We start from the raw sequence: 26752 nt of genomic DNA, 5'->3' as shown, positions 1-26752 counted from the left end.
TCTATGATCTTGTCCCTGACATCCTTAGAAAGCTCTTTGGTCTTGCCCATGTTGTAGAGGTTAGAGTCAGACTGATTAATTGAGTCTGTGGACAGGAGTCTTTTATACAGGTGACCATTTAAGACAGCTGTCTTAAATGCAGGCACCAAGTTGACTCGTGGAGGAGGCTGAACTCTTAATGGTTGGTAAGGGGTCAAATACTTATTTCTCTGTGCACAATGCAAATAAATATATATAATTTTGACAATGTGATTTTCTGTTTTTTTTTAATATAATCTCTCTCTCACTGGTAAAATTAACCTAGCCTAAAAATTCTAGACTGTTCATGTCTTTGACAGTGGGCAAACTTACAAAATCAGCAAGGGATCAAATACTTATTTCCTTCACTGTATCAGACTTGAAAATGTACATTAAAAGTGGGAGTGAGCTTCCAGAAGACCTAGTTTAGGCTAAATATATTGGTTTTTTTTGCTTGACGGGTTAAAACGTGCCAATTTTTTTTTCGATGTGTGCGACTTTTAATGCATTTAGCACATATCTCACCAACTACTCTCTCCACTTTGTCATAAAATACTGTGGGCCGTTGTCTGTGATAAACGGCTATTGGATGCTGGTGCTGAGCAGGAGGTTGATAGACTTGTAACGACGTGTAATATTTCGTCATATGGAATAAAACTGGGGATAACGGAACAGGAGAAGGACCTGGGTATTCTGGTAACAAGCTAAGCAGCACTCCATGTCAGGCAGCAGCTGCAAAAGCAAGTAGGATTTTAGGGTGTATAAAAAGAGAGATAAAACACGGGATTCAAATGTAATATTACCTTTCTATAAATTCCTTGTAAGGCCACATCTAGAATATGGAATTCAGTTTTTGGGCTCCACATTGTAAAAAGGACATAGGAGAACTGGAGAGGGTTCAAAGGCGGGCAACGAGATTATTGAATGGGATGGGAGGTGTCACTTACAATGAAAGGCTAGAAAAATTGGGCTTGTTCAACTTGGAAAAAAGGCGTCTTAGATGGGACCTTATTAATATGTATAGGTGTGGTCAATACAGAGAACTAGCACATGATCTGTTCCTTCCAAGGAATCTACAAAGGACCAGGGGACACCCATTGTGTGTGTGTAAGATGTTTCAGACATCCATAAAGAAAAGGGTACTTTACAGTTAGTGGTCAAGCTATGGAATGCCTTTCCCCAAGAGGTAGTGATGGCAGATACTATGTCAGCATTTTAAAAAAAAAATGGCTAGATGCATATTTATTTAAGATGGGCTTCGTGTTATAGTAAATTAAGCAAAGAATGCCGTAATTTATTGAGAGAGGTTGAACCTGATGGACCTATGTCCTCTTTTTTTTTTTTTTTTTTTTTTTTTAACCTATGTATGTAACTATATAACAGATAATCTGACTAATTGGTGGAGGAATTAAGAACCTGAAGGATTATTGGTTCAGTGTTTCAATGGCGGTGAGGCCTTTACTTATAGAAACCTACTTGTACATACAGGAAACTTACTTGTACATACAGGAAAATGTCTCAAATACGTTTTATAAACCAAAATAGCATGTAGCAAAGGGTAGTTCTACATATAGGACATCAAAGTGTAACCAAGTATTACTTGGTGCATTGACCCAAACAAAACTGAATAAATCCCTCAGAGGTCAAATCGTGCACATATGACATAAGTGAATAGAAAATGTAGAATAATCACGTTATTGAAAGACTTATGCAAAAATTTGTAAAAATGAGTCATACATTGCACAAAAAATGGTATATACTGTATATCAATATATGGCTTTTGGAGCAAACGGGTGTAGTCCTATTTCAAGTGCGGCTGTCCACAAATGACAATATAAACAAAGCAAAAGGTTGTTTCAATTCATGAGCGAAAGACAGTAGATGCACTTCAACACAGATCATGCTTAAACCAGGTCAGTCAAATAAAGGTAACCCATTATGTGAACGTCCAAATGAGAATAAATAAGGTAAATTGCCATAAAACCGTGAAGTTTAGTTGTTGGCGGTCATGCAGTGGATACGAAGAAGGCCGCCACCACACTTCCGGCTTACGTATTCAGCGGGAATGTGATGCGACGTCTGACGTCCCCACCATTTTATGGCAATTTATCTTCTCTAAAGACTGATTTGGATAAGCGTACTTTACAAGGGATGACACCACCCCCGGACGAAGGCATTAGCCGAAATGCGCATTGGGCTTGGCGTCATTCCCTGTGCAGGAGCTTTACAATGGGTATGTGATGGCGTTCCTTATCTCTCCAGCTACTATAGAAATATGATGCCCACATTATGTGTTATCCTTATTTGGCAGTTTGTTCTAGTACTCCACTTCCAGTCATTATAGAAGTTTGAACCTAACGTGTTATCCCGATTACCAAATATGTATCCTTAATCATATTGACGTTCACATAATGTGTTACCTTTATTTGACTGACCTGGTTTAAGCATGATCTGTGTTGATTTGTAAGTGCATCTACTGTCTTTATCTAATGAATTGTAACAACCTTTTGCTTGGTTTGTATACCCATTTGTAGACATCTGTACTTCATATATGACTGTGCGCTCCAAATCCCATATATTGATATATACGCTCCTTGCACAGGCTGGCACTATTTTTTTGTGCATTGTGTGACTTCTTTTTTTTTTTTTTTGTACGTCTTTCAAGAAAGTGTTTTTTTTTTTTGTTTTTTTCCTATACACTTATATAATTTGTGTGCTACTTTACATATAGAGTAGAGTTTGGAGGTCTTTACTCTTCCAATACAACCTTTAAACTGCTCCACCTCTTCTAAATTTATTTGATATAATCCTATGTTCCCTCCCTGGCTTGGATGCTAGGTCTTCCCCATGGTGGAAATCCATCCGTATTCTCCGAAACACCATTTCCAATATAATAACTATATAAATGATCCTGAAGAAAACTTCTCCCCACCACATCAAGAGATTCTGTATTTTGTGCGCTCGCTCACCAGACCAGTCACTAATCCCCATCCCTCATTTGAACAGATTTGCAAGAACAACCAATATTCTGAGGGCATTATATCTGTACTTGATCTTTAATGCTCCCCTTCCTTATACAAAGCTAAATATATAAGAGCCATGAAAAGCTGACATTGGGTATGTAATGTCATCTGAACAGCGGCAACATTGTTACACTACCCTGACTATGGGTAGTTACTAAGTTTCTCTTATGGAAACCACGATACTATTTACTTCAGTCAATTATGTACCCACTTTTTTTTTTCTCAAAATATTTCCAAATGTCCTTGACTGACTGGTGTTTTAGGAGATGTGACTCGTCAGGAGACATATGGTATATCTGGTGGGATTGCCCGGTGGCTAAAGATCCTTGAAGTTGTCTACACTCAATAATTGAAAGAATTTTTAACTAACACTTCCCTCTGTTACCTAGTGCACTGTTATTGGGTGACAAACTCCCTGGCACTAATAATAAAGCACATAGAGTCATACAGTTCATCACCGTTGCTAACAGTATTTATATTACCTCAAGGTGGAAATCGCCGACTTTCACTTCCAGTTGTTCAGCGCAGAATCACTCCTATTCTGATAAGGAATGTGAACGAATCGTTACCCGACATGACCCTTTTAGTATCCATTTGGCAACCTTGGCTTTCTTATATAGCACAAGCTATGGTACGATGAGCCATTGATTTGTCTCCATGATACTTTTAAATATATAAAATATAACTATATATAATTTTTAACTCTCTAAAGTAAACCTCTTTTGTAATGTAAATTCACTCCCCAGGAATTTTTCATGCGCTTTCTATACAAATGTCTAGTATTTTTATACTGTATTTTCAGTTTGCTCTTCTTTATCATTAGTGGTTGTTTGTTTTTTTTTGTTTTGTTAATACGATTTGATTTTCTTATAGGACGTAGCCGATTACGTCCTCCTTGTTGCACGCAAACTCAATTAAAAAAATATTTTGAAACTAAAAAATCTATTATAATGTGTACGTGTAAACCTTTTTTGTGTTTTTTCTTTTTTGTGTTTTACAGCAAAAGACATTATATGGATTTTATAAAGGTAATGTGCCCCAGTCTTTAATAATTATTCACTAAAGCATTACTTAAATGTGACTTTATATTTAGTCAATCAACCCCCCCAATTAGGCTGGACTACCCATAGACTGTTGTTTTTGTTTTGTTTTTTAGTGCATACATGTAGTTGCAACACTTTTCATAGCAGATAATCCGAATCAGGGACTAAAAGACCTATGCCTCTGAATGTGCATTACAATTCTGGACGTTACACAGTTTACCTGTCAGTGGTTTTAATGTTATGACTGAAGTGAATTACATTGATTATATTGTTACCATTGTACCCGTCAAGGGGTGGGATGTATCAGGCAGCAAGTGAACAGTCCGTTATTGAAGTTGTTTGTTGGAGGCGGGAAAAACAGGCATGCATAAGGATCTGAGCGTCTTTGACAAGGACCAAATTGTGACGGCAAAAATGGATCAGAGCATCTCCAAAATGACAGTTTTTGTAGGGTGTTCCCCGTATGCGGTGGTTAGTTCCTACCAAAAGTGGTCCAAGGAACATCTAGCGACCGGGTCATAGACGCCCAAGGCTGATTGATGCGTGTGGGTAATGAACAGTGGCCTATCTGATCTCATCCCAGAAAAAAGCTATTGTAGCACAAATTGATAGTTAGTGCTGGCACTCTTCTCGAAAGGTTTCGGAAAACGTGCTTTTAAAGCTTGCATAGCCACAGTGCAGTCACAGTGCTCATGTTGACCCCCTGTCCACTTCTGAAAGCGCCTACAATGATTACAAAAGCATCAGAACTGGACCAAGAAGCAATGGAAGAAGGTGGCCTGGTCTGATGAAGTACATTTTCTTATACAACATGTGGACGACCGGGTACGTATGCATCACTTTCCTGGGGAAGAGATGCCACCAGGATCCTCTATGGGAAGAAGGCAAGCTGGCGGAGGTAGTGTGATGCTTGTTTGCAATGTTCTGCAGAGAACCTTGGGTCCTAGCATTCATGTGGATGTTACTTTGACACGTATTACCTACCTAAATTTTGCTGCAGATAAAGTACACCCCTTCATGGGAACGGTATTCCCCAATAAGTGGCCTCATTCAGCAGGATAATGCGCCATTCCACGCTGCAAAAATTGTTATGGAATGGTTGGAGCAACATCTCCGAGTTCAAGGTGTTTACATGGCCTCCAAATTCTCCAGATATCAATCCGATTCAGCATCTTTGGGTTGTGCTTGAAAAACAAGCCTGATCCATGGAGACCCCACCTCGCATCTTACAGGAGTTCAAGGATCTGCTGCTAACGTCTTGGCGCCAGATACCACAGGACACCTTCAGAGGTCTTGTGGCATCCATATCTCAACGGGTCAGAACTGTTTTGGCGGCACAAGGGGGACCTGAACAATATAGGATGTTTTTTGTTGTGTTTTTTTTATTTTTTATATATAAGGCTGGTTATGTTAAACCAGCCTTATGGTTTAGAGTGCGTTATAGCACCTTAACCCAAGTAAGATTTGTCCAAGCCTGAATTAAAGGAGTTTTTTGTTCAGAATAGGTTCTTAACAACTATTATTATATTCAAACAACTTCCAGTTCTAATCATGATGAAAGGTGTGTGTGTGTGTGTATATATATATATATATATATATATATATATATATATATATATATATATATACAGTGAAGGAAGTAAGTATTTGATCCCTTGCTGATTTTGTAAGTTTGCCCACTGTCAAAGTCATGGACAGTCTAGAATTTTTAGGCTAGGTTAATTTTACCAGTGAGATATAGATTATATATAAAAAAAATAAAAATAAAATCACATTGTCAAAATTATATATATTTATTTGCATTGTGCACAGAGAAATAAGTATTTGATCCCTTTGGCAAACAAGACTTAATACTTGGTGGCAAAAGCCTTGTTGGCAAGCACAGCAGTCAGACGGTTTTTGTAGTTGAATGATGAGGTTTGCACACATGTTAGATGGAATTTTGACCCACTCCTCTTTGCAGATCATCTGTAAATCATTAAGATTTCGAGGCTGTCGCTTGGCAACTTGGATCTTCAGCTCCCTCCATAAGTTTTCGATGGGATTAAGGTCTGGAGACTGGATAGACCACTCCATGACCTTAATGTGCTTCTTTTTGAGCCACTCCTTTGTTGCCTTGGCTGTATGTTTCGGGTCATTGTCGTGCTGAAGACCCAGCCACGAGCCATTTTTAATGTCCTGGTGGAGGGAAGGAGGTTGTCACTCAGGATTTGACGGTACATGGCTCCATCCATTCTCCAATTGATGCGGTGAAGTAGTCCTGTGCCCTTAGCAGAGAAACACCCCCAAAACATAATGTTTCCACCTCCATGCTTGACAGTGAGGACGGTGTTCTTTGGGTCATATGCAGCATTTCTCTTCCTCCAAAAACGGCGAGTTGAGTTAATGCCATAGAGCTCAATTTTAGTCTCATCTGACCACAGCACCTTCTCCCAATCACTCTCAGAATCATCCAGATGTTCATTTGTAAACTTCAGACGGGCCTGTACATGTGCCTTCTTGAGCAGGGGGACCTTGCGGGCACTGCAGGATTTTAATCCATTACGGTGTAATGTGTTACCAATGGTTTTCTTGGTGACTGTGGTCCCAGCTGCCTTGAGATCATTAACAAGTTCCCCCCCGTGTAGTTTTCGGCTGAGCTCTCACCTTCCTCAGGATCAAGGATACCCCACGAGGTGAGATTTTGCATGGAGCCCCAGATCGATGTCGATTGACAGTCATTTTGTATGTCTTCCATTTTCTTACTATTGCACCAACAGTTGTCTCCTTCTCACCCAGCGTCTTACTTATGGTTTTGTAGCCCATTCCTGCCTTGTACAGGGCTATGATCTTGTCCCTGACATCCTTAGAAAGCTCTTTGGTCTTGCCCATGTTGTAGAGGTTAGTCAGACTGATTAATTGAGTCTGTGGACAGGAGTCTTTTATACAGGTGACCATTTAAGACAGCTGTCTTTAATGCAGGCACCAAGTTGATTTGGAGCGTGTAACTGGACTGGAGGAGGCTGAACTCTTAATGGTTGGTAGGGGATCAAATACTTATTTCTCTGTGCACAATGCAAATAAATATATATAATTTTGACAATGTGATTTTCTTTTTTTTTTTTTATATATAATCTATATCTCACTGGTAAAATTAACCTAGCCTAAAAATTCTAGAAAAAGATAGAAACTGGGGAGGGAACCTCCAGCTCACCTTAACACTCCAGTGTGATGTGGATTTGTAGGTAGCGCTCGGATCCTCGTGTCGGCACAACGGTAGTTTGACAAGCAAGGAAGAAGGTAGGATCCAGCGCTGGGTGCAATTAAAATGGATTTTTCTTTTCCAAGTTTAATGGAACGAAGTTAAAAGGGAGAAGTCCAGTTGCATTTTAGTCCTGGGTGTGTGGAAATGTGGAGGTGCGTGTCCTCGGGGGCCTACGCGTTTCGGACGGCTGTCCGCGTCCTTAAACTTGGCTGTGATCAAAAATTCTAGACTGTTCATGACTTTGACAGTGGGCAAACTTACAAAATCAGCAAGGGATCAAATACTTATTTCCTCCACGGTATATGTAGAGATAAGCAGCACTCTGCGACAGATTCCAACACGGTAATGGGTGCAAGCAGGTAATCCAGATCCGTGGATTATAAACATAAGCAAAAGAAATCCCACAGCACTCCGATGGTTCCAAAAAGTATGTGATTTATTCAGTCAACGGCTGCAACGTTTCCGTCCTGCTGTTTCCATGCTTGAAAAAGGTCCTATAGCAGGACGGAAACGTTGCAGCTGTTGACTGAATAAATCACATACTTTTTGGAACCATCGGAGTGCTGTGGGATTTATTTTGTGTGCATATATATACTCCATGTATCTTTCATCATTGGGTCTATCTTTAGAAAAAGTTCTATCTTTTTGGATAAAGTATTGCGCAGGTACGTAATTGAAGTGCCTTCCTACATTCGGGATACCTCAGATTTTCTACTGAAAATCAAAGATATTCAAGTCCCTACTATGGCCCTACTTTGCTCGTTCGACGTAGTGAACCTATACACGTCGATTTTGACCACAGTCAGTACCTACTCAATTTAAAGGGCTCTGACAAATAGTGAATATACACCAGCATGTATAGAGTTCTTACTCTTTATTGGATGCAGTTCTGAGATGTTATTTCTTATTTCCGGATCAATTTTACATACAACTCAGAGGGACGGCAATGGGTGCCAATGTGGCACCAACCTATGGCAACATTTTTATGGCGGCATTGGGGAGAGAGTCGATCTATGTATCGCACCACTTCAGGCATGTCCTGAGGTCGTGGAGATACATAGAATATTTTTTTTTCATTTGGCTAGGCACAGTGGAAGAACTGGAATGGTTTCATAATTTTGTCAATAATATCGATATAGACATACAATTTACATTAGTACAGTCAAGTACTTCGATACAATTCTTAGATACTACAATAACCAAATCAGAATTAAAATTATCATCCGATCTTTATACTAAAACTACGGACAGTAGTAATCTCGAGAGTTGCCACCCAAGGGGCCTAGTAAGGGCGCTCCTGTACAGTCAACTACTGAGGGTGAGACGAATTGCGGATAAAGAAGAGATAAACAATGAGGTTGGATGAAATGGGTGAGAAATTTATCTCCCGTGGCTATCCAAAGAAACTAATTCAACATCACAGGGATAGAGTATCTAAGTCCAACAGAGAGGGGCTCTTATCCATACAAACGTCCACACAGACCATTGTAAAGAACATTGGTAAGAGAATACCATTTGTATCCACGTACAATGAAACCAGCAATGATGTAGCAAAAATAATACGCAAACACTGGTCGAAACTCAATGGCAACCCGAGACATGTCCCAGAATTTTTGGTACACCCACTAATGCCCTATAAACGTTCTAAAATTCTAAAAGACAAATTCGTAAAAGCGGATCTAGTCTCTAATCAGAAACTAACACAGACATTCCTCGGGAAGCAAAAGTTGGGATGCTTTCCCGGTCTAGGTTGTGTAAACTGTAGATATATGATTAAGGGGGAGTCTTTAATTCACCCCATAACTGGAAAAGAGTTTAGAATTAAACAATACTTGACTTCCACATCGGAATGGGTCATTTACATGCTACAATGCCCTTGTAATCTTTTTTTACATAGGGGAGACCACACTGGACTGCAAAACACGCATAAATAATCATAGGTTTACAATTCGCTGTAAAAGACTAGATTTACCAGTGTCAAAGCACTTTGTGGAAGCTAATCGTACAGAAAGGGATCTACGCTTCAGAATTATAGACCATAGTGCCAAGCCTAGACGAGGTCTTATATACAGTATGGGTTAAATGCTCTCTTAATATTTGATGAAATACGATCATTATATCCTGTTCATGGCTTTGAAGATTTTTTCACTATATACTATCTATCTGAATTGATGAATTATACAACGTTGTATTTATACTGTTTTTTTATTCTGTACTTTGGTAAATCATGTAAATATATGTGCACTGTTCACTGAGATGTATTGCTTGAGAGAGGCCCCATGGAGTAGGGCTGAAACGTCGCAAGTGGTGATTAAAGTGATCCTATTCTTTCACTGAATTTGGAGCGCTGTCTTGTATTTTGAATTCTGATATATACACACACAGCTCTGTGTTCAAGAAAAAAGATGACCTGGGTGCAAGCCCATGGATGCCGATCCTATGTCCAAATCACATCTAAAAATGGCACCACTCGAGTAAATGTTGGTGAAGGTGTTCTTTATTCACCCTGCAACGTTTCAGCTCACTCAATGGAGCCTTTACTTGAAAAATGCTTCATTGAGTGAGCTGAAACGTTGCAGGGTGAACAAAGCCTACCACCTTCACCAACATTTACTGGAGTGCTGACACATTATATATATATATATGTGTGTGTGTGTATGTATGTATGTATATATATATATATATATGTATATATATATATATTATATAATTTGTGTATGTATACTAGTCCTTCTCAATGAATTAGAATATCATTAATTCAATACGAAAAGTGAAACTCATATTATATAGATTTATTACACACAGAGTGTTCTATTTCCAGCATTTTTTTTTTTTTAATGCTGATGATTATGGCTAATAGTTAATGAAAACCCAAAATTTAGTCTCTCCGAAAATTAGGATATTTGGTAAAGTTGAAGATTGTAGACTCATGGGGGTCACACTCTAATCAGCGAATCAACACAAAACACCTGCAAAGTTTTCCTAAGACTATAAATGGTCCAACAGTCTGGTTCAGTAGGCTACACAATCATGGGGAAGACTGCTGACTTGACCGTTGTCCAGAAGACAGTCATTGACACCCTCCACAAGGAGGGTAAGCCACAAAAGGACATTGCTAAAGAATCTGCTGTTCAGAGTGCTGTAGCCAAGCATATTAAAGGGATCCTGTCATCAACATCTTACCTGTTAAACTCGCCTGACCCCTCAATGGCCGCAGCTGTCCAGAGTGCGTTCCTGTTCTCTTCTTTCCTGAAGTCCTCCTCTGTCAGTAAATATAGTCGTTTAAACTTTTCCCGCCTTTTATGGTAATTATTTTTCCCTCTGGTATGCAGCTTCTTAACCACGCCCACTGCCACCGCCTGTCCGGCCCTGACTGGCTAAGGAGCTATCAATCAAAAAGAAGGAGGTGGAGTCCACTCTGAGATGCTGGAGTAATGAAAATCTGACTCTTTTCAGATGAAGATTTGACTCTTTTCTGCTCATTTGCATACGGTGCGGGACCACTGAAAAACGGAATACTAAAGCTACAGAGCTTACTTAGAACATATTTATAGCTTAGATGACAATGATTTTTCACCCACTTTCATCAGGTATTGCTGGCTTTATAGCTAAAATGCTGGTGACAGGTTCCCTTTAACCCCTTCCCTCTTTAGCCACTTTTGACCTTCCTGACAGAGCCTCATTTTTCAAATCTGACATGTTTCACTTTATGTGGTAATAACTTCGGAATGCTTTTACCTATCCAAGCGATTCTGAGATTGTTTTCTCGTGACACATTGGACTTTATGTTACTGGCAAAATTTGCTCGATATGTTCAGTATTTAATTGTGAAAAACACCAAAATTTAGAGAAAAATTTGCATTTTTCTCAACTTAAATGTATCTGCTTGTAAGACAGGCAGTTATACCACACAAAATTGTTGCTAATTAACATCCCCCATATGTCTACATTAGATTGGCATCGTTTTTTGAACATCCTTTTATTTTTCTAGGACGTTACAAGGCTTTGAACTTTAGCAGCAATTTCTGACATTTTCAAGAAAATTTCAAAAGGCTATTTTTACAGGGGCCAGTTCAGTTGTGAAGTGGCTTTGAGGTCCTTATATATTAGAAACACCCAAAAAATCACCCCATTTTAAAAACGTCACCCCTCAAAGTATTCAAAACAGCATTTAGAAAATCTCTTAACCCTTTAGACTTTTCACAGGAATTAAAGCAATGTACAGGTGAAATTTACAAGTTTCAGATTTTTTTGCAGAAATTAATTTTTAATCCAATTTTCTTTATAACACCAAGTTTTACCAGAGAAATGCAACTCAATATTTATTGCCCAGGTTCTGCAGTTTTAGGAAATATCCCACATGTGGCCCTAGCGTGTTACTGGACTGAAAGGAACAGTGTCATCACAAAAAAAAATTTCATATGTTAAAGATGTTAGTGCTTTATTAAAAACGTTTATATTTATTTGTGTGTTTGTGTTTTACTTTTTCTTATTTTTACACTTTTTCTTCCCTATGGGGGCTGCCATTTTTTGTTCCATTTCTGTATGTCTCGATTAACGACACATACAGACATGGAATACGGCAGCCACAGTCCCATAGGGACTGCGAACGGCTCCCGTCCCATCCACTTCTGTGTACGCCGTCTGTGTGGGAACTGCGCATGCGCCGCTCCCACACAGTCCAATTTGAAATTGGCGCCGTCCGGCGCCATTTTCCTGTGGACCGGAAGTCGCGGCCGGACAGTAAGATTACTACTTCCGGTCGCGGCTTCCGGACTTGTGCACTTGGACCAGCGGCAGCGGACGGGCCGGAGGGAGCCGCGGCGGCAGGAGCAGGTAAGAGATTTCAATGTATGTTCGTGTTTGTGTACGTTTACTACTGTATGTAAACCTACTACACTGTGTGTTAGCTCAAAAAATGGCGACACACAGTGTAGGAGGATAGACCGTTCAAACCCCTCGTTTATCCCGGCACTAGCCAGGATAAAGGAGGGGGGGATGCTGAGAGCTCACTAGAGCGAGGGCTTTTTACCCAATTTTGCAATGCTGCAATTTTGGGAATAGCTCCATCTAGTGACCAGCAATGGGAAATATTATAAATTAGAATCTAATTTATAATATTTCCTGACTCGTGAAAAAAATAAAAAAAATTTGAACAATGTTTAATCACCTACACACTAAATGTTTAATTAAAAAAAAAACAAACATGTTTTTCTGGCAACACATTCCCTTGAAGCACCGGCCTCAGAAGCAAAGGAGCACCTAGTGGATTTTGGGGCCTTATTTTTATTACAATATATTTTAGGCACCATGTCAAGTGTGAAGGTCTCTTGAGGCACCAAAACAGTGGAAATCCCCCAAACGTGACCCCACAAGGACTAAAGGAGAAAAAGCACCACCAAATTTGTAAAGCAATTTCTCCCGAGTAAAACAATACCCCACATGTGGTAATAAACGGCTGTTTGGACACACGGCAGGGCTTAGAAGGGATGGAGCACCATTTGGCTTTTGGAGTTCACATTTAGCAGGAATGGTTTGCGGAGGCCATGTCACATTTACAAAGCTCCTGAGGGGACAAAACAATGAAAACCCCACACAAGTGACCCAATTTTGGAAACTACACCCATTGAGGAAATTATCTAGGGGTATAGTGAGCGTTTTGACCCCACAGGTTTTTTGCAGAAATTATTGGAAGTAGGCCCTGAAAATAAAAATCGAAATTTTTTTTTTCAAAGAAAATGTAGGTTTAGCTAATTTTTTCTCATTTCCACAAGGACTGAAGGAGAAAAAGCACCGCAAAATTTGTAAAGCAATTTCTCCTGAGCAAAACAATACACATGTTTTTAGGGATCTGCCAGGTACTAATTTACATAATTACAAGCCCCTACCTAGTCTACCATTTCTCCTACGCTGACGCTATCATGGACCCCCTTGAGACCCTGACCCAGCAGATGCAGGGCCTCTCCCTACAGGTCCAGGCCCTGGCCCAGAGGGTCAACCAGGGTGACGCTGCCTTAGTAGTACCCCTCACCTCACCTCTAGAACCCGACCTCAAGTTACCTGACCGGTTCTCAGGGGAGCGTAAGACGTTTCTCTCCTTCCGGGAGAGTTGCAGACTGTATTTCCGCCTAAAACCCAACTCCTCAGGTTCCGAGAACCAGCGGGTGGGTATCATCATATCCCGACTCCAGGAAGGGCCCCAAGAGTGGGCCTTCTCCTTGGCTCCTGACGCCCCTGAACTTTCCTCTGTTGATCGTTTTTTCTCTGCCCTCGGACTCATTTACGACGAGACTGACAGGACTGCTTTAGCCGAGAGTCAGCTGGTGACCTTACGTCAGGGTAGGAGACCGGTTGAGGAATACTGTTCTGATTTTAGAAAGTGGTGCGTAGCTTCTCGGTGGAACGATCCGGCCCTAAGGTGCCAGTTTAGGTTAGGATTATCTGACGCCCTGAAGGATCTGCTGGTTAGCTACCCCTCTTCTGACTCCCTTGACCAGGTTATGGCCCTAGCAGTACGACTTGACCGACGTCTCAGGGAACGTCAGCTTGAACGTTTCAATGTGTTCCCCTCTGACTTCCCTGCGATTCCCCCCGAGGTCCCGTCTCCTCGCTCTTCCAGGGAGGACTCGGAGGTACCTATGCAACTCTGGGCCTCCATGTCCCCTCGACAACGTAGGGAGTTTCGCAGAATGAATGGTCTCTGCTTCTACTGTGGGGACGACAAGCATCTACTGAACACCTGTCCCAGGCGCAAGAATAAGAAGCCGGAAAACTTCCGCGCCTAAGTGATCATCGGGGAGGTCACTTGGGCGCACAGGTATTTCCCGTTAATGTGAAACGCAATAAAAGTTTGCTTCCCTTTCAGGTCTCGTTTGCTGGCCGGTCTGCCACGGGCAGCGCTTTCGTGGATTCTGGCTCATCTGCTAATATCATGTCTGTGGAATTTACTATGTCTCTAAAGATGCCTTTTATTGATTTACCTTATCCTATCCCTGTAGTAGGTATCGACTCGACTCCCCTTGCTAATGGTTATTTTACTCAGCATACTCCTGTTTTTGAACTCCTGGTTGGCTCCATGCATTTGGAGCAGTGCTCTGTACTGGTGATGCAGGGATTATCGTCTGATCTGGTATTAGGTCTTCCTTGGTTGCAGTTGCATAATACCACGTTTGACTGGAATACTGGGGATCTCACCAAATGGGGTAGTGATTGCCTGATGTCATGTCTTTCTGTTAACTCTATTTCTCCCCGGGAGGAGGTAAACACGCTTCCTGAGTTTGTTCAGGACTTCGCCGATGTGTTTTCTAAGGAGGCCTCCGAGGTGTTGCCCCCCCATAGAGATTACGATTGCGCCATCGATTTGGTGCCTGGTGCCAAGCTTCCTAAGGGTAGGATATTTAATCTTTCATGTCCTGAACGTGAAGCTATGAGGGTGTATATCCAAGAATGCCTGGCCAAGGGTTTCATTTGCCCCTCGACTTCTGTAGGTGCTGGCTTCTTCTTCGTGGGGAAGAAGGATGGTGGTCTTAGGCCGTGCATTGATTATCTTAACCTGAATAAGGTCACCGTAAGGAACCAGTACCCACTTCCTTTGATTCCGGATCTTTTTAATCAGGTTCAGGGAGCCCAATGGTTTTCTAAGTTCGATCTACGGGGGGCATATAACCTTATCCGCATCAAAGAGGGGGATGAGTGGAAAACTGCGTTCAACACACCCGAGGGTCATTTCGAATACCTGGTCATGCCCTTTGGGTTGTGTAATGCCCCTGCTGTCTTCCAGAATTTTATTAATGAAATCCTGAGAGATTACCTGGGTAATTTTCTTGTTGTGTACCTTGATGACATACTGGTGTTTTCCAAGGACTGGTCCTCCCACGTGGAGCATGTCAGGAAGGTGCTTCAGGTCCTTCGGGAGAATAATCTGTTTGCTAAGACTGAAAAATGTGTCTTTGGGGTACAGGAGATACCATTTTTAGGGCAAATCCTCACTCCTCATGAATTCCGCATGGACCCTGCCGAGGTTCAGGCTGTGGCGGAATGGGTCCAACCTGCCTCCCTTAAGGCGTTAGTGTTTTTTAGGGTTCGCCAACTATTACAGGAGATTTATTGCCAACTTCTCGGTCGTCGCTAAGCCTCTTACGGACCTTACTCGCAAGGGTGCTGATGTCCTCCATTGGCCCCTTGAGGCCGTCCAGGCCTTTGAGACCCTCAAGAAGTGCTTTATCTCGGCCCCCGTGCTGATTCAGCCCAACCAAGAGGAGCCATTTATTGTGGAGGTTGACGCATCCGAGGTGGGAGTGGGGGCCGTCTTGTCCCAGGGTACCAGCTCCCTCACCCATCTCCGCCCCTGTGCTTACTTCTCTAGGAAGTTTTCGCCCACGGAGAGTAACTATGATATTGGCAACCGCGAACTTCTAGCCATTAAATGGGCTTTTGAAGAGTGGCGGCACTTCCTGGAGGGGGCCAGACACCAGGTAACGGTCCTTACGGATCACAAGAATCTCGTTTTCCTAGAATCGGCCCAGAGGCTTAATCCTAGACAAGCTCGGTGGGCACTATTCTTTACCAGATTTAATTTCTTGGTTACCTATAGGGCTGGGTCCAAGAATATTAAGGCTGATGCTCTGTCACGTAGTTTCATGGCCAATCCTCCTTCCGAGAAGGATCCTGCTTGTATTTTACCCCCTGGTATAATCGTTTCTGCCACGGATTCTGATTTAGCTTCTGATATCGCGGCTGATCAGGGTGCAGCTCCCGGGAACGTCCCTGGGGACAAACTGTTTGTTCCCCTGCAATACCGGCTAAGGGTACTCAGGGAAAACCATGACTCCGCTCTATCTGGTCAACATGGCATCTTAGGCACCAAACACCTCATTACCAGAAACTATTGGTGGCCTGGGTTGCTTAAAGACGTTAGGGCTTACGTCGCCGCTTGTGAGGTTTGCGCTAGGTCCAAAACCCCTAGGTCCCGACCTGCGGGCCTACTACGTTCCTTGCCCATTCCCCAGAGACCTTGGACCCATATCTCCATGGATTTTATCACCGATTTGCCTCCATCTCAGGGCAAGTCGGTGGTGTGGGTGGTAGTAGACCGCTTCAGCAAGATGTGCCACTTTGTGCCCCTTAAGAAGCTACCTAACTCCAAGACGTTAGCTTCTTTGTTTGTGAAACACATCCTGCGTCTCCATGGGGCCCCAGTCAATATCGTTTCTGACAGAGGGGTACAATTTGTTTCCTTATTTTGGAGAGCTTTTTGTAAAAAGTTGGAGATTGATCTGTCCTTCTCCTCCGCCTTCCATCCCGAAACTAGTGGCCAAACGGAAAGGACTAACCAATCCCTGGAACAATATTTAAGGTGTTTCATCTCTGACTGTTAATTCGGTCTCATTCCTTCCCCTTGCTGAATTTTCCCTGAATAACCGGGTCAGTAACTCGTCAGGGGTCTCCCCGTTTTTCTGTAATTTCGGGTTTAACCCAAGGTTCTCCGTTTCCCCTGGTTGTTCCAATAATCCTGAGGTAGAGGATGTTCATCGGGAACTGTGCACGGTCTGGGCCCAGGTTCAGAAGAACCTAGAGGCGTCCCAGAGCGCACAAAAGATTCAGGCGGATAGTAGACTTTCTGCTAACCCCCGGTTTGTCGTCGGGGATTTGGTCTGGTTGTCGTCCAGGAACTTGCGCCTTAAGGTCCCGTCCAGGAAGTTTGCTCCCCGATTTATTGGACCTTATAAGATCATTGAAGTCCTCAACCCTGTATCCTTCCGTCTGGAGCTGCCCCCATCCTTTAGCATACATGACGTCTTCCATGCCTCCCTCCTTAAACGCTGCTCCCCGTCCTGGTCCCCCTCGAGGAAACCTCCTGTTCCCGTTCTCACCCCTGAGGGGGTGGAATTCGAGGTGGCCAAGATTATGGACAGTAGGATGGTCCATGGCTCCCTCCAGTACCTGGTCCATTGGAGAGGATACGGGCCGGAGGAGAGGACTTGGGTACCTGCCCGTGATGTTCACGCTGGGGTATTGATCAGGAGGTTCCACCTTCTCTTCCCTACTAAACCGGGTCCTCTTAGTAAGGGTCCGGTGGCCCCTCATAAAAGGGGGAGTACTGTTAGGGATCTGCCAGGTACTACGTCTAGGTATACTCCTGGGATTAATCAATCCACACCTGAGGCCAGACCTGTTCGACTGACACCATCTCCCACCAACCAGGGTGGCAGGCTCAGGAGTGGGAGAGCCTATCGCGGCCTGGTCAGTCGAGTTAGCTCCGCCCCCTGTCCTTTATTACCTGCCGTGTTCTCTTCCTCAGTGCTTGTAATTCTTCTGGATTCCTGGCCTCACTGCTGCTTGCTCCAGCCTGCTTCTGCCGTGCTTCTGCCTTGCTGCAGTTCCGCTTAACCTGCTTTGCTTTGCCCCTGGCTTGCTTCCTTCTCCGTGCTCTCGTTGGTATACTCCACTTCATCCTGGTCCTGACTACTCATTCACCGCTCCGTTTCCTCGCGGCGTTCCGTGGCTACTGCCCCTTCCCTTGCGTGTTCCCTGTTTGTTCTCCCGTGCACTTAGACAGCGTAGGGACCGCCGCCCAGTTGTACCCCGTCGCCTAGGGCGGGTCGTTGCAAGTAGGCAGGGACAGGGCGGTGGGTAGATTAGGGCTCACTTTCCCTTCACCTCCTTCCTGCCATTACACATGTGGTCATAAACGGCTGGTTGGACACACGGCGGGGCTTAGAAGTGAAAGAGCGCTATTTGACTTTTGGAGATCACATTTAGCAGGAATGGTTTGCAGAGCCCCTGAGGGGACAAAACAATGAAAATTCCCAAAAAGTGATTCCATTTAGGTTGCTACAACCCTTGAGGAATTCATCTAGGGGTGTAGTAAGCATTTAGACCCCATAGATGTTTCATAGAATTTATTAGAATTGGGCAGTGAAAATAAAAACAATCCTTTTTCTTCAATAAAACGTAGCTTTAGCGCAAAATTTTTCATTTTCTCATCAAATAAAGGAAAAAAAGAAACCAACATTTGTAAAGCAATTTCTCCCGAGTACGGCAATACCCCATATGTGGTCAGAAACTGCTATTTGGGCACACGGCAGGGCTCAGAAGGGAAGTAGCGCCATTTGGAGTGCAGTTTTTGCTGGATTGGTTTCTGGGCGCCTGTGGGACCAAAACAAGGGAAACCCCCCATGTAAGCTGGGCAGAGTATATCCGGGGCATAGTCAGGTGGTATAATAATGGGGTAAAAAAACAATAAAATGATCCATAGATGTGTGTTACGCTGTGAAGCAATCCTTTCTGCACAGGCCGGTGTCGCACTGATATATGGCGTCCTTTCTTATGCCCCTTTTGGTCCACACTCCGCACCTTTGCAGTTTGGGGAATTTTGCTGGGAAAGTGTTGTCCTGGTATAATACGGGCACCCTCGCTTCCAGCGGACAGGTTTGGGCCCTCCCTTTCCTGGTTCCCTAATTTTAGGTCCTTGATAAATCGCCTCTTCAAACAGAAGAAATGTTCCCCTCGGGCACAACTGCATATTTTTTATTTCCTGACTTATTGGAGCCATAACTAATTTTATTTTTTCATAAACGTAGTTGTATGAGGGCATTTTTTTGCGGGACGAGCTGTAGCTATTATTGGTACCATTTTGGGGTACATGCGACTTTTTGATCACTTTTTACCCTATTTTTTGGGAGGCCAGGTAAACAAAAAACCGCAATTCTGGCAAAGTTTTATTTAGTTTTTTTTTTTATACAGCATTCACCAAGCGTTCTAAATTACATGTTAACTTTATTCTGCGGGTCAGTACGATTCCGGCTATACCTATTTTATAGGACTTTTATATGTTTTGCAACTTTTTGCACAATAAAACTACTTTTGTAAAAATAATGTATTTTTTCTGTCGCCAAGTTGTGAGAACCTGTATGAGGGCTTGTTTTTTGCGAGACGAGCTATAGTTTTTATAGGTACCATTTTTGGAATACGTGCGACTTTTTGATCATTTTTTATTCCAATATTTATAGGTCAAAATGACCAAAAAACACACTCTGGTATAGTTTTTTACGTTTTTTTTTTTTTTTTATGCGGTTCACCGCGTGCAATAAATAATATAATCTTTTGATACCTCAGGTCTTTACCGTCGCGGCGATACCAAATACGTATGGTTTATTATTTTTTTTCGATAATAAAAGGACTTGATAAAACGCAATCCCCCTTTTACTCTTATTTTATTACTTGCAACTTTTATGGTTTTCAAACTTTTTTATTTTTTTCACTTTTTTTTACACTTTTTCTCAAGTCCCACTAGGGGACTTGAAGGTCCAGCTGTCAGATTTATTTTTTTCTAATACATTGCACTACCTGCGTAGTGCAATGTATTAGATCTGTCAGTTATTCACTGACAGCAAGCCGATTGAGCTTCGCCTCCCGGCGGGGCCTAATCGGCTTCCGTAATGGCAGAGCAGGAGACCATTGTGTCTCCTGTTGCCATACCTCCAGTCGCCAGTCCCGATTGCCTGTCAGGGCTGACGATCTGCTAGTAACCGCTACGATGCAGCAATCTCTTTCGATTGCTGCATCGAAGGGGTTAATGGCAGGGATCGGAGCTAGCTCCGGTTCCTGCCGTTACAGGTGGATGTCAGCTGTAACATACAGCTGACTTCCACCGCTGATGACGCCGGATCAGCTCCTGACCCGGCGCCATCTTGCCGGCGGCTACGGAAGCCGATCAGGCTCCACCGCCGGGCGGATCTTGACCGGTTTTCGTGCTAGGCAGACCGGGAGGCCAGTATTAGGCCTCCGGTTGCCAATGAAATTGCCGGGGTTCCGATGAGCTGAAAATACCTTAAGTGCAGCGATTGCGTTTGAGCGCTGCACTTAAGGGGTTAATGGCGGGGATCTAAGCTAATTTCGGTCCCCGCCGTTAGTCGGATGTCAGCTGTAAGATACAGCTGAGATCCGACGATGATGGCACCGGCTCAGCTTCTGAGCCAGTGCCAAACATTTGGTGTATGGGTACGGCAAAATGCGGGAAGTCAATGCTTTCCATGGCATACCCATACGGCAAATGTCGGGAAAGGGTTGAGGGGAAGGAAAAAGTGTGGTAGAAAAATGCAAAAAAGCAACCGGGATAACCGCAGTCTTGAAATGATTGTCAAAAAAAGGACATTAAAGAATCTGGGGGAAATTCACAAGGAGTGGATTGCGGCTGGAGTTAGTGCTTAAAGAGGCTCTGTCACTAGATTATAAGTGGCCTATCTCCTACATAATCTGATCGGCGCTGTAATGTAGATAACAGCAGTGGTTTTTATTTTGAAAAAAGATATTTTTTGCGCAAGTTATGAGCTAGTTTAGATTTATGCTAATGAGTTTCTCAATGGACAACTGGGCGTGTTTTTACTTTTTACCAACTGGGCGTTGTACAGGAGTGTATGACGCTGACCAATCAGCGACCAATCAGCCTCATACACTTCTCATTGTTCCAGCCCAGCTTCTTTCACTGCACAATCACACTGTTACATAGTTAGTACGGCTGAAAAAAGACACATGTCCATCAAGTTCAACCAAGGGAAGGGAAAAGGGAAGGAAAAATTTCTACACATAGGAGCTAATATTTTTTTGTTCTAGGAAATTATCTAACCCTTTTTTAAAGCCATCTACTGTCCCTGCTGCGACCAGCTCCTGCGGTAGGCTATTCCATAGATTCACAGTTCTCACTGTAAAGAAGCCTTGTCGCCTCTGCAGCTTGAACCTTTTTTTTCTCCAGACGGAGGGAGTGCCCCCTTGTTTTTTGAGGGGGTTTTACAAGGAACAGGATTTCACCATATTTTTTGTATGTGCCATTAATATATTTATATAAGTTAATCATGTCCCCCCTTAGTCGTCTTTTTTCAAGGCTAAATAGGTTTAATTCTTTCAATCTTTCCTCATAACTTAAATTCTCCATGCCCCTAATTAGCTTCGTTGCTCTTCTTTGTATTTTTTCCAACTCCAGGGCATCCTTTCTATGAACTGGAGCCCAGAACTGAACTGCATATTCTAGATGAGGCCTCACTAATGCTTTGTAAAGTGGTAATATTACATCCCTGTCCCGCGAGTCCACTGTGCTGTGGATCATGCTGGGCTGGAACAATAAGAAGTGCAGGACACTAATTGGTCACTGATTGGTCAGCCTCATACACTTCTCTGTACAACACCCAGTTGGTAAAAAGTAAAAACACGCCCAGTTGTCCATTGAGAAACTCAGCAAGCTCATAACTTGCTAAAAAATGATAGTTTTTCAAAAGTGCCCTTTCTCCTACATAAAATGATTGGCGCTGTAATGTAGATAACAGCATTGGTTTTTATTTTGAAAAACAATTATTTTTGAGCAAGTTATGAGCAATTTTAGATTTTTGCTAATTAGTTTCTTAATGACCAACTGGGCGTGTTTTTACTTTTGACCAAGTGGGCTTTGTGGAGAGAAGTGTATCACGCTGACCAATCAGTGTCATACACTTCTCATTGTTCCAGCCCAGCATGATCCACAGCACAGTGTGATTGTGCAGTGAAAGAAGCTGGGCTGGAACAATGAAAAGTGTATGAGGCTGATTGGTCAGTGTGATACACTTCTCTCCACAACGCCCACTTGGTCAAAAGTAAAAACACGCCCAGTTGGTCTTAGATAGGGCCACTTATAATCTGGTGACAGAGCCGCTTTAAAGGGAATGTGTTGCCAGAAAAACATGTTTTTTTTAAAAAAATTAAACATTTAGTGTGTGGGTGATTAAACATTGTTCAAATTTTTTTTATTTTTTTCACGAGTCAGGAAATATTATAAATTAATTCTAATTTATAATACTACCCATTTTTGGTCACTAGATGGAGCTGTCCCCAAAATTGCAGCTTTGCAAAATTGGGTAAAAAGGCCTCGCTCTAGTGAGCTCTCAGCATCCCCCACTCCTTTATCCTGGCTAGTGCCGGGATAAACGAGGGGTTTGAACGGTGTAACCTCCTACACTGTGTGTCGCCATTTTTTGAGCTAACACACAGTGTAGAAGGTTAACGTACAGTAGTAAACACACTGAAACACGAACATACATAGAAATAACTTACCTGCTCCAGTCGCCGCGGCTCCCTCCGGTCCATCCGCTCCGTCTGCTGCCGCTGGTCCAAGTGCACAAATCCGGAAGCCGCGACCGGAAGTAGTAATATTACTGTCCGGCCGCGACTTCCGGTCCACAGGAAAATGGCGCCTGACGGCGCCAATTTCGAATTGGACTCTGTGGGAGCGGCGCATGCGCAGTTCCCACACAGACGCCGTACACTGAAGTCAATGGGACGGGAGCCGTTCGCAGTCCCTATGGGACTGTGGCTGCCGTATTCCATGTCTGTGTGTGTCGTTAATCGACACACACAGAAATGGAACAAAAAATGGCAGCCCCCATAGGGAAGAAAAAGTGTAAAAATAAGAAAAAGTAAAACACAAACACACAAATGAATATAAACGTTTTTAATAAAGCACTAACATCTTTAACATATAAAAAAATAATTTGTGATGACACTGTTCCTTTAAAGAGCCACCGCACACAGACATATCCAGGACATGGGCTACTACTGTCGCGTTCCTTGAGACAACGTCCGAAGTGTCTCACCTGGGCGAAGGAGAAAAAGGACTGGTCTGTTGCTCAGTAGTCCAAAGTCCTGTTTTCAGATTAAAGTAAATTTTGCATTTCATTGGGAAATCTCGCTCCCAGAGTCTGGAGGAAGGTTGGAGAGGCTCAATCCAAGTTGCTTGCGGTCCAGTGTGGAGTTTCCACAGTCAGTGATGGTTTGGGGGGCCATGTCATCTGCTGGTGTTGGTCCACTGTGTTATATCAAGTCCAGAGTCAACACAGCCGTCTACCAGGAAGTTTTCGAGCACTTCATGCTTCCCTCTGCTGACAAGCTTTATGGAGATGCTGATTTCATTTTCCAGCAGGACTTGGCACCTGCCCACACTGCCAAAAGTACCAATACCAAGTTTAGTAACCACAATATCACTGTGCTTGATTGGCCAGCAAACTCGCCTGACCTACACCCCATAGGGAATCTATGGGGTATTGTCAAGAGGAAGATGAGGGACACCAGACCCAACAATGCAGACGAGCTGAAGGCCGATATCAAAGCAACCTGGGCTTCCAAAACACATCAGCAGTGCCACAGGCTGATCACCCCCATGCCACGCCACATTGATAACACCTCAGTAGTGCCACAGGCTGATCGCCTCCATGCCACGCGCATTGATGCGGTAATTCATGCAAAAGGAGCCCCGACCAAGTATTGAGTGCATATACTGTACATACTTTTCAGTAGGCCAACATTTCCGTATTAAAAATAATTTTGAATTATTTAATATTCTAATTTTCTGAGAGACTACATTTTGGGTTTTCATTAACTGTTCGGCATAATCAACATTAAAACAAAAAAATTCTGGAGATCACTGTGTGTAATGAATCCTATATAATGAGTTTCATTTTTTGTATTGAATTATTGAAATTAACTTTTTGATATTCTAATTTATAGAGGTGTGTGTGTGTATATATAATATAATTTATTATATATTTATTTTCCCGGTAACCTCTTTAGCAAGATTTGTGGGTGTTAAAAATGAGTGATCATACATTCTCTTAAAAACCAAAGAACCATTAAAGGGGTTATTTCCATTGCAGTATGTGATTTATTTCTATGATATTCCATCACGAACTGATCGATGGGACTCTGGCTGCTGAAAACCCAACCAATCTCTAGAAAGGGCCTTATTGTGCAACCGTAGAGGGTGCAGCCTGTTCTTTCTAGTGATTAATAAGGGATCTAGCAGTTGGATCTCCACTGATCAGCAAGTTGTAGCTTATTTTTATTTGGTTTTTTTCGTTTGCCTTTCAAGCAGAACAGAACACTTTTCCTATGGACCATATGGTTGTTTTAGATCAGACTGAAGAAGATATACAAACTGTCAATGCTGCTTCACCTGCTTCTTGTGACTCTTCCGAGTCGGCGACTGCTGCATCTGCTTCAGGTAATAGTCTGATTCCGGCAGGTCTTTCACCGTTACTTATGTTATTCAAAATACAGGCTCCTTTCGGCTCCCCCATGCAGTCACATGATCTGTAGACTGACTCGCCGATTCACACAGCGTCTCTTGTGGATGGGAAGCTAGTTTCTCTATGTAAGTCTATGAGACTTACAGATCTTGTGACTGCATGGGGAGCCGAAAGGAGCCTGTATTTTGAGCAAACAAATATAATTTACATTTACAAGATGCCCATTCATGTTTTAATAGTCCCACCCTTCAGTGCAATATCTGGCTACTACAGAGGCAATACTGCAACATGTGATTGCTGCTTAACTGTTTGTTTTTTTAAATTATTGTTTACAAAAAATATTTTTGACCGTTAACATTTTTTTTTTTTAATCTTTTTCTATCAAGAAATACAATTATATTTCACTAAAAACTCCAATACATGAATAGTCTGAGCTGTGTTTCATTATAAACCGCATACATTATAAACCGTTTTTGGATGTACTCGTGTATTTGTGATCCCTGCTGTGACTAGAACGACATTTTTGGCTATTTCAAGGTCTTATAGAGCAGAAGCATTACTAGAATTTTATGTAACCTTACAGTAACGACGGTTGTTTTATCCTAATTTAGAAAGTTTATATTTTATTACATTTAGAGAAGATGATATTTTTAAGTTTGACATTTTCTTCCTAATTTTCTTGCTGGCAAAGATTTTCAAGCGACAGACCTTTCCAGAATGGTTATTTTAGATGAGACAAATGACGACAACTATCATCCCGCTTCTCCGGCATCTTGTGACTCATCTGATTCAGAGTCCGCCCCATCATGTTCAGGTATCATTCCCTGGACTACCATATTTTTCTTGACTAATTTTTATTTTTTATCATCCACATTTTGCTCTTTTGTAAATTTTGACGATATGATCCATATGTAGCAATAATGCATGTTTTCCCTCTAACTCCTTTTACACACAATAATGTCCATTTACAATGCTGGTTATCACTGGTATTAGCAGTTGAAGGTAGAGCCATCATTTCTCATCCAAAGGCGTTCCTCACCACCAGTGTGTGTTGTATTTGATGTGATGAAAGGCTATATTTGACCATCACCTGTAAAATCCTACCTTCATAGTATAGTATATTTTAAAAGGACATGAACATTTAATTTATCATAATGCTAAGTCCGTTTTCACGGATCCCTCATAGACTTGAGTCCTTTGAGAGATCCATGAAACCGGACGAAAATAAGACGTAGTGTTTTTCCGCAGGCCCTTCACACGGTCCGTTAAAACAACGACCACGTGAACGGCCCCATTGAAATACACGGCTGTCACGCGGACGAGATATACGCTCGTCTGAATCTGGCCTTACACTTATTTTCTGGAATGAGTATTCTATTTTCAAGTCAACATGAGACAAGTGAGACAGTAAGTGTAAATTTGCCAAAAATACTGCATATAATAAGGAAATAATGCAAGGCTAATTTAAAACCGCATAGAGGAGCAGTGGTTACTAGTTGAAGCGAACGGGTATATACAGCCAATTTCTAAAATATATAAGCAACACAATCTGCAACCCTGAAATTATATTAAGTTATAAGTATTGAAGTTGAATTTACAGCACTCTATATCAGATGTTTTGTTACTACATCTTTAAATACAATGTAGTGGTAACATTTATATGAAATACTTTTCTTTAGCTACTGTAAAAACGCCAGATGTAACCCCGAAGAAGAAGAAATCTAGGTCCAAAACGCCGGAGGGTGATGAAACTGCAGCAATGTCACCGTCATCTGTTCTTTCCAGCTGCTCATCTTCCAACTCTGCCCCAGGTAAATTAAACAGAGTATTTTCATTGGTAAAGGTCCATTTGTTAAATCTTTCAGAGTGTAACGTGCATAATTGCCAACCGTCCTGAATTTGCCAGGACTGTCCTGAATTTACAGACGCAGTCCCGGCAGCTGGCGACTGCCATATTCAATTGTATCTGCGTCCTCAGGATGCAGATACCATTGAATACTATGGCAGAGCAGGAAACTATCTGCTCTCTGCTTTGCCATTCACTAGGCTATAGGACTTGTTAGGCCTGCAGCATATATGAGACGCCAGCAATGAAGTCAATGGATCACACCAGACTACTCAAGGATCACGTTTTTGCGCCTCATAGGCTGCATGACTGAGGAGGCTGTGAAGCTCCTTTCTCCACAGTAGTGGTCAGCACATATCACCAAGCCCTAGTGATAAAGTGAGATCACCTGCCTGTATACCACCAGATAACCAGAGAGATATACTGGCCACCACAGTAGTTGTCAGCCAAACTATTGCAGACATTTTTGTTTATTTGTATGCAGAAATTCAGGGAAGAAAGCCACACCCTATTAGACACACCCACCAGAT

The 26752-nt window shown here is 42.4% G+C and overlaps 1 protein-coding gene across 7 annotated transcripts in view; it reads left to right on the top strand.

Moving 5' to 3' along the window:
* LOC142651751 (uncharacterized) overlaps nt 1-26752 on the top strand; it is a 100868-nt gene that overhangs the window by 48086 nt on the left and 26030 nt on the right. For 4 of the 7 annotated variants that reach the window (XM_075826799.1, XM_075826801.1, XM_075826797.1 and 1 more), the window contains 4 exons: nt 4042-4069; nt 24220-24351; nt 25068-25190; nt 26056-26187. In XM_075826799.1, coding sequence (XP_075682914.1) covers nt 4042-4069; nt 24220-24351; nt 25068-25190; nt 26056-26187 — 415 coding nt within the window. The remainder of the gene's footprint in view (nt 1-4041; nt 4070-24219; nt 24352-25067; nt 25191-26055; nt 26188-26752) is intronic. The other 3 variants (XM_075826802.1, XM_075826800.1, XM_075826804.1) reach the window with 2 other exon arrangements.

Source organism: Rhinoderma darwinii, chromosome 5, assembly GCF_050947455.1.
Source record: "Rhinoderma darwinii isolate aRhiDar2 chromosome 5, aRhiDar2.hap1, whole genome shotgun sequence".
NCBI classification, from domain to species: domain Eukaryota; kingdom Metazoa; phylum Chordata; class Amphibia; order Anura; family Rhinodermatidae; genus Rhinoderma; species Rhinoderma darwinii.
The sequence above is the reverse complement of the archived record's forward strand: the minus strand, read 5'-3'. Positions and strand labels throughout refer to the sequence as shown.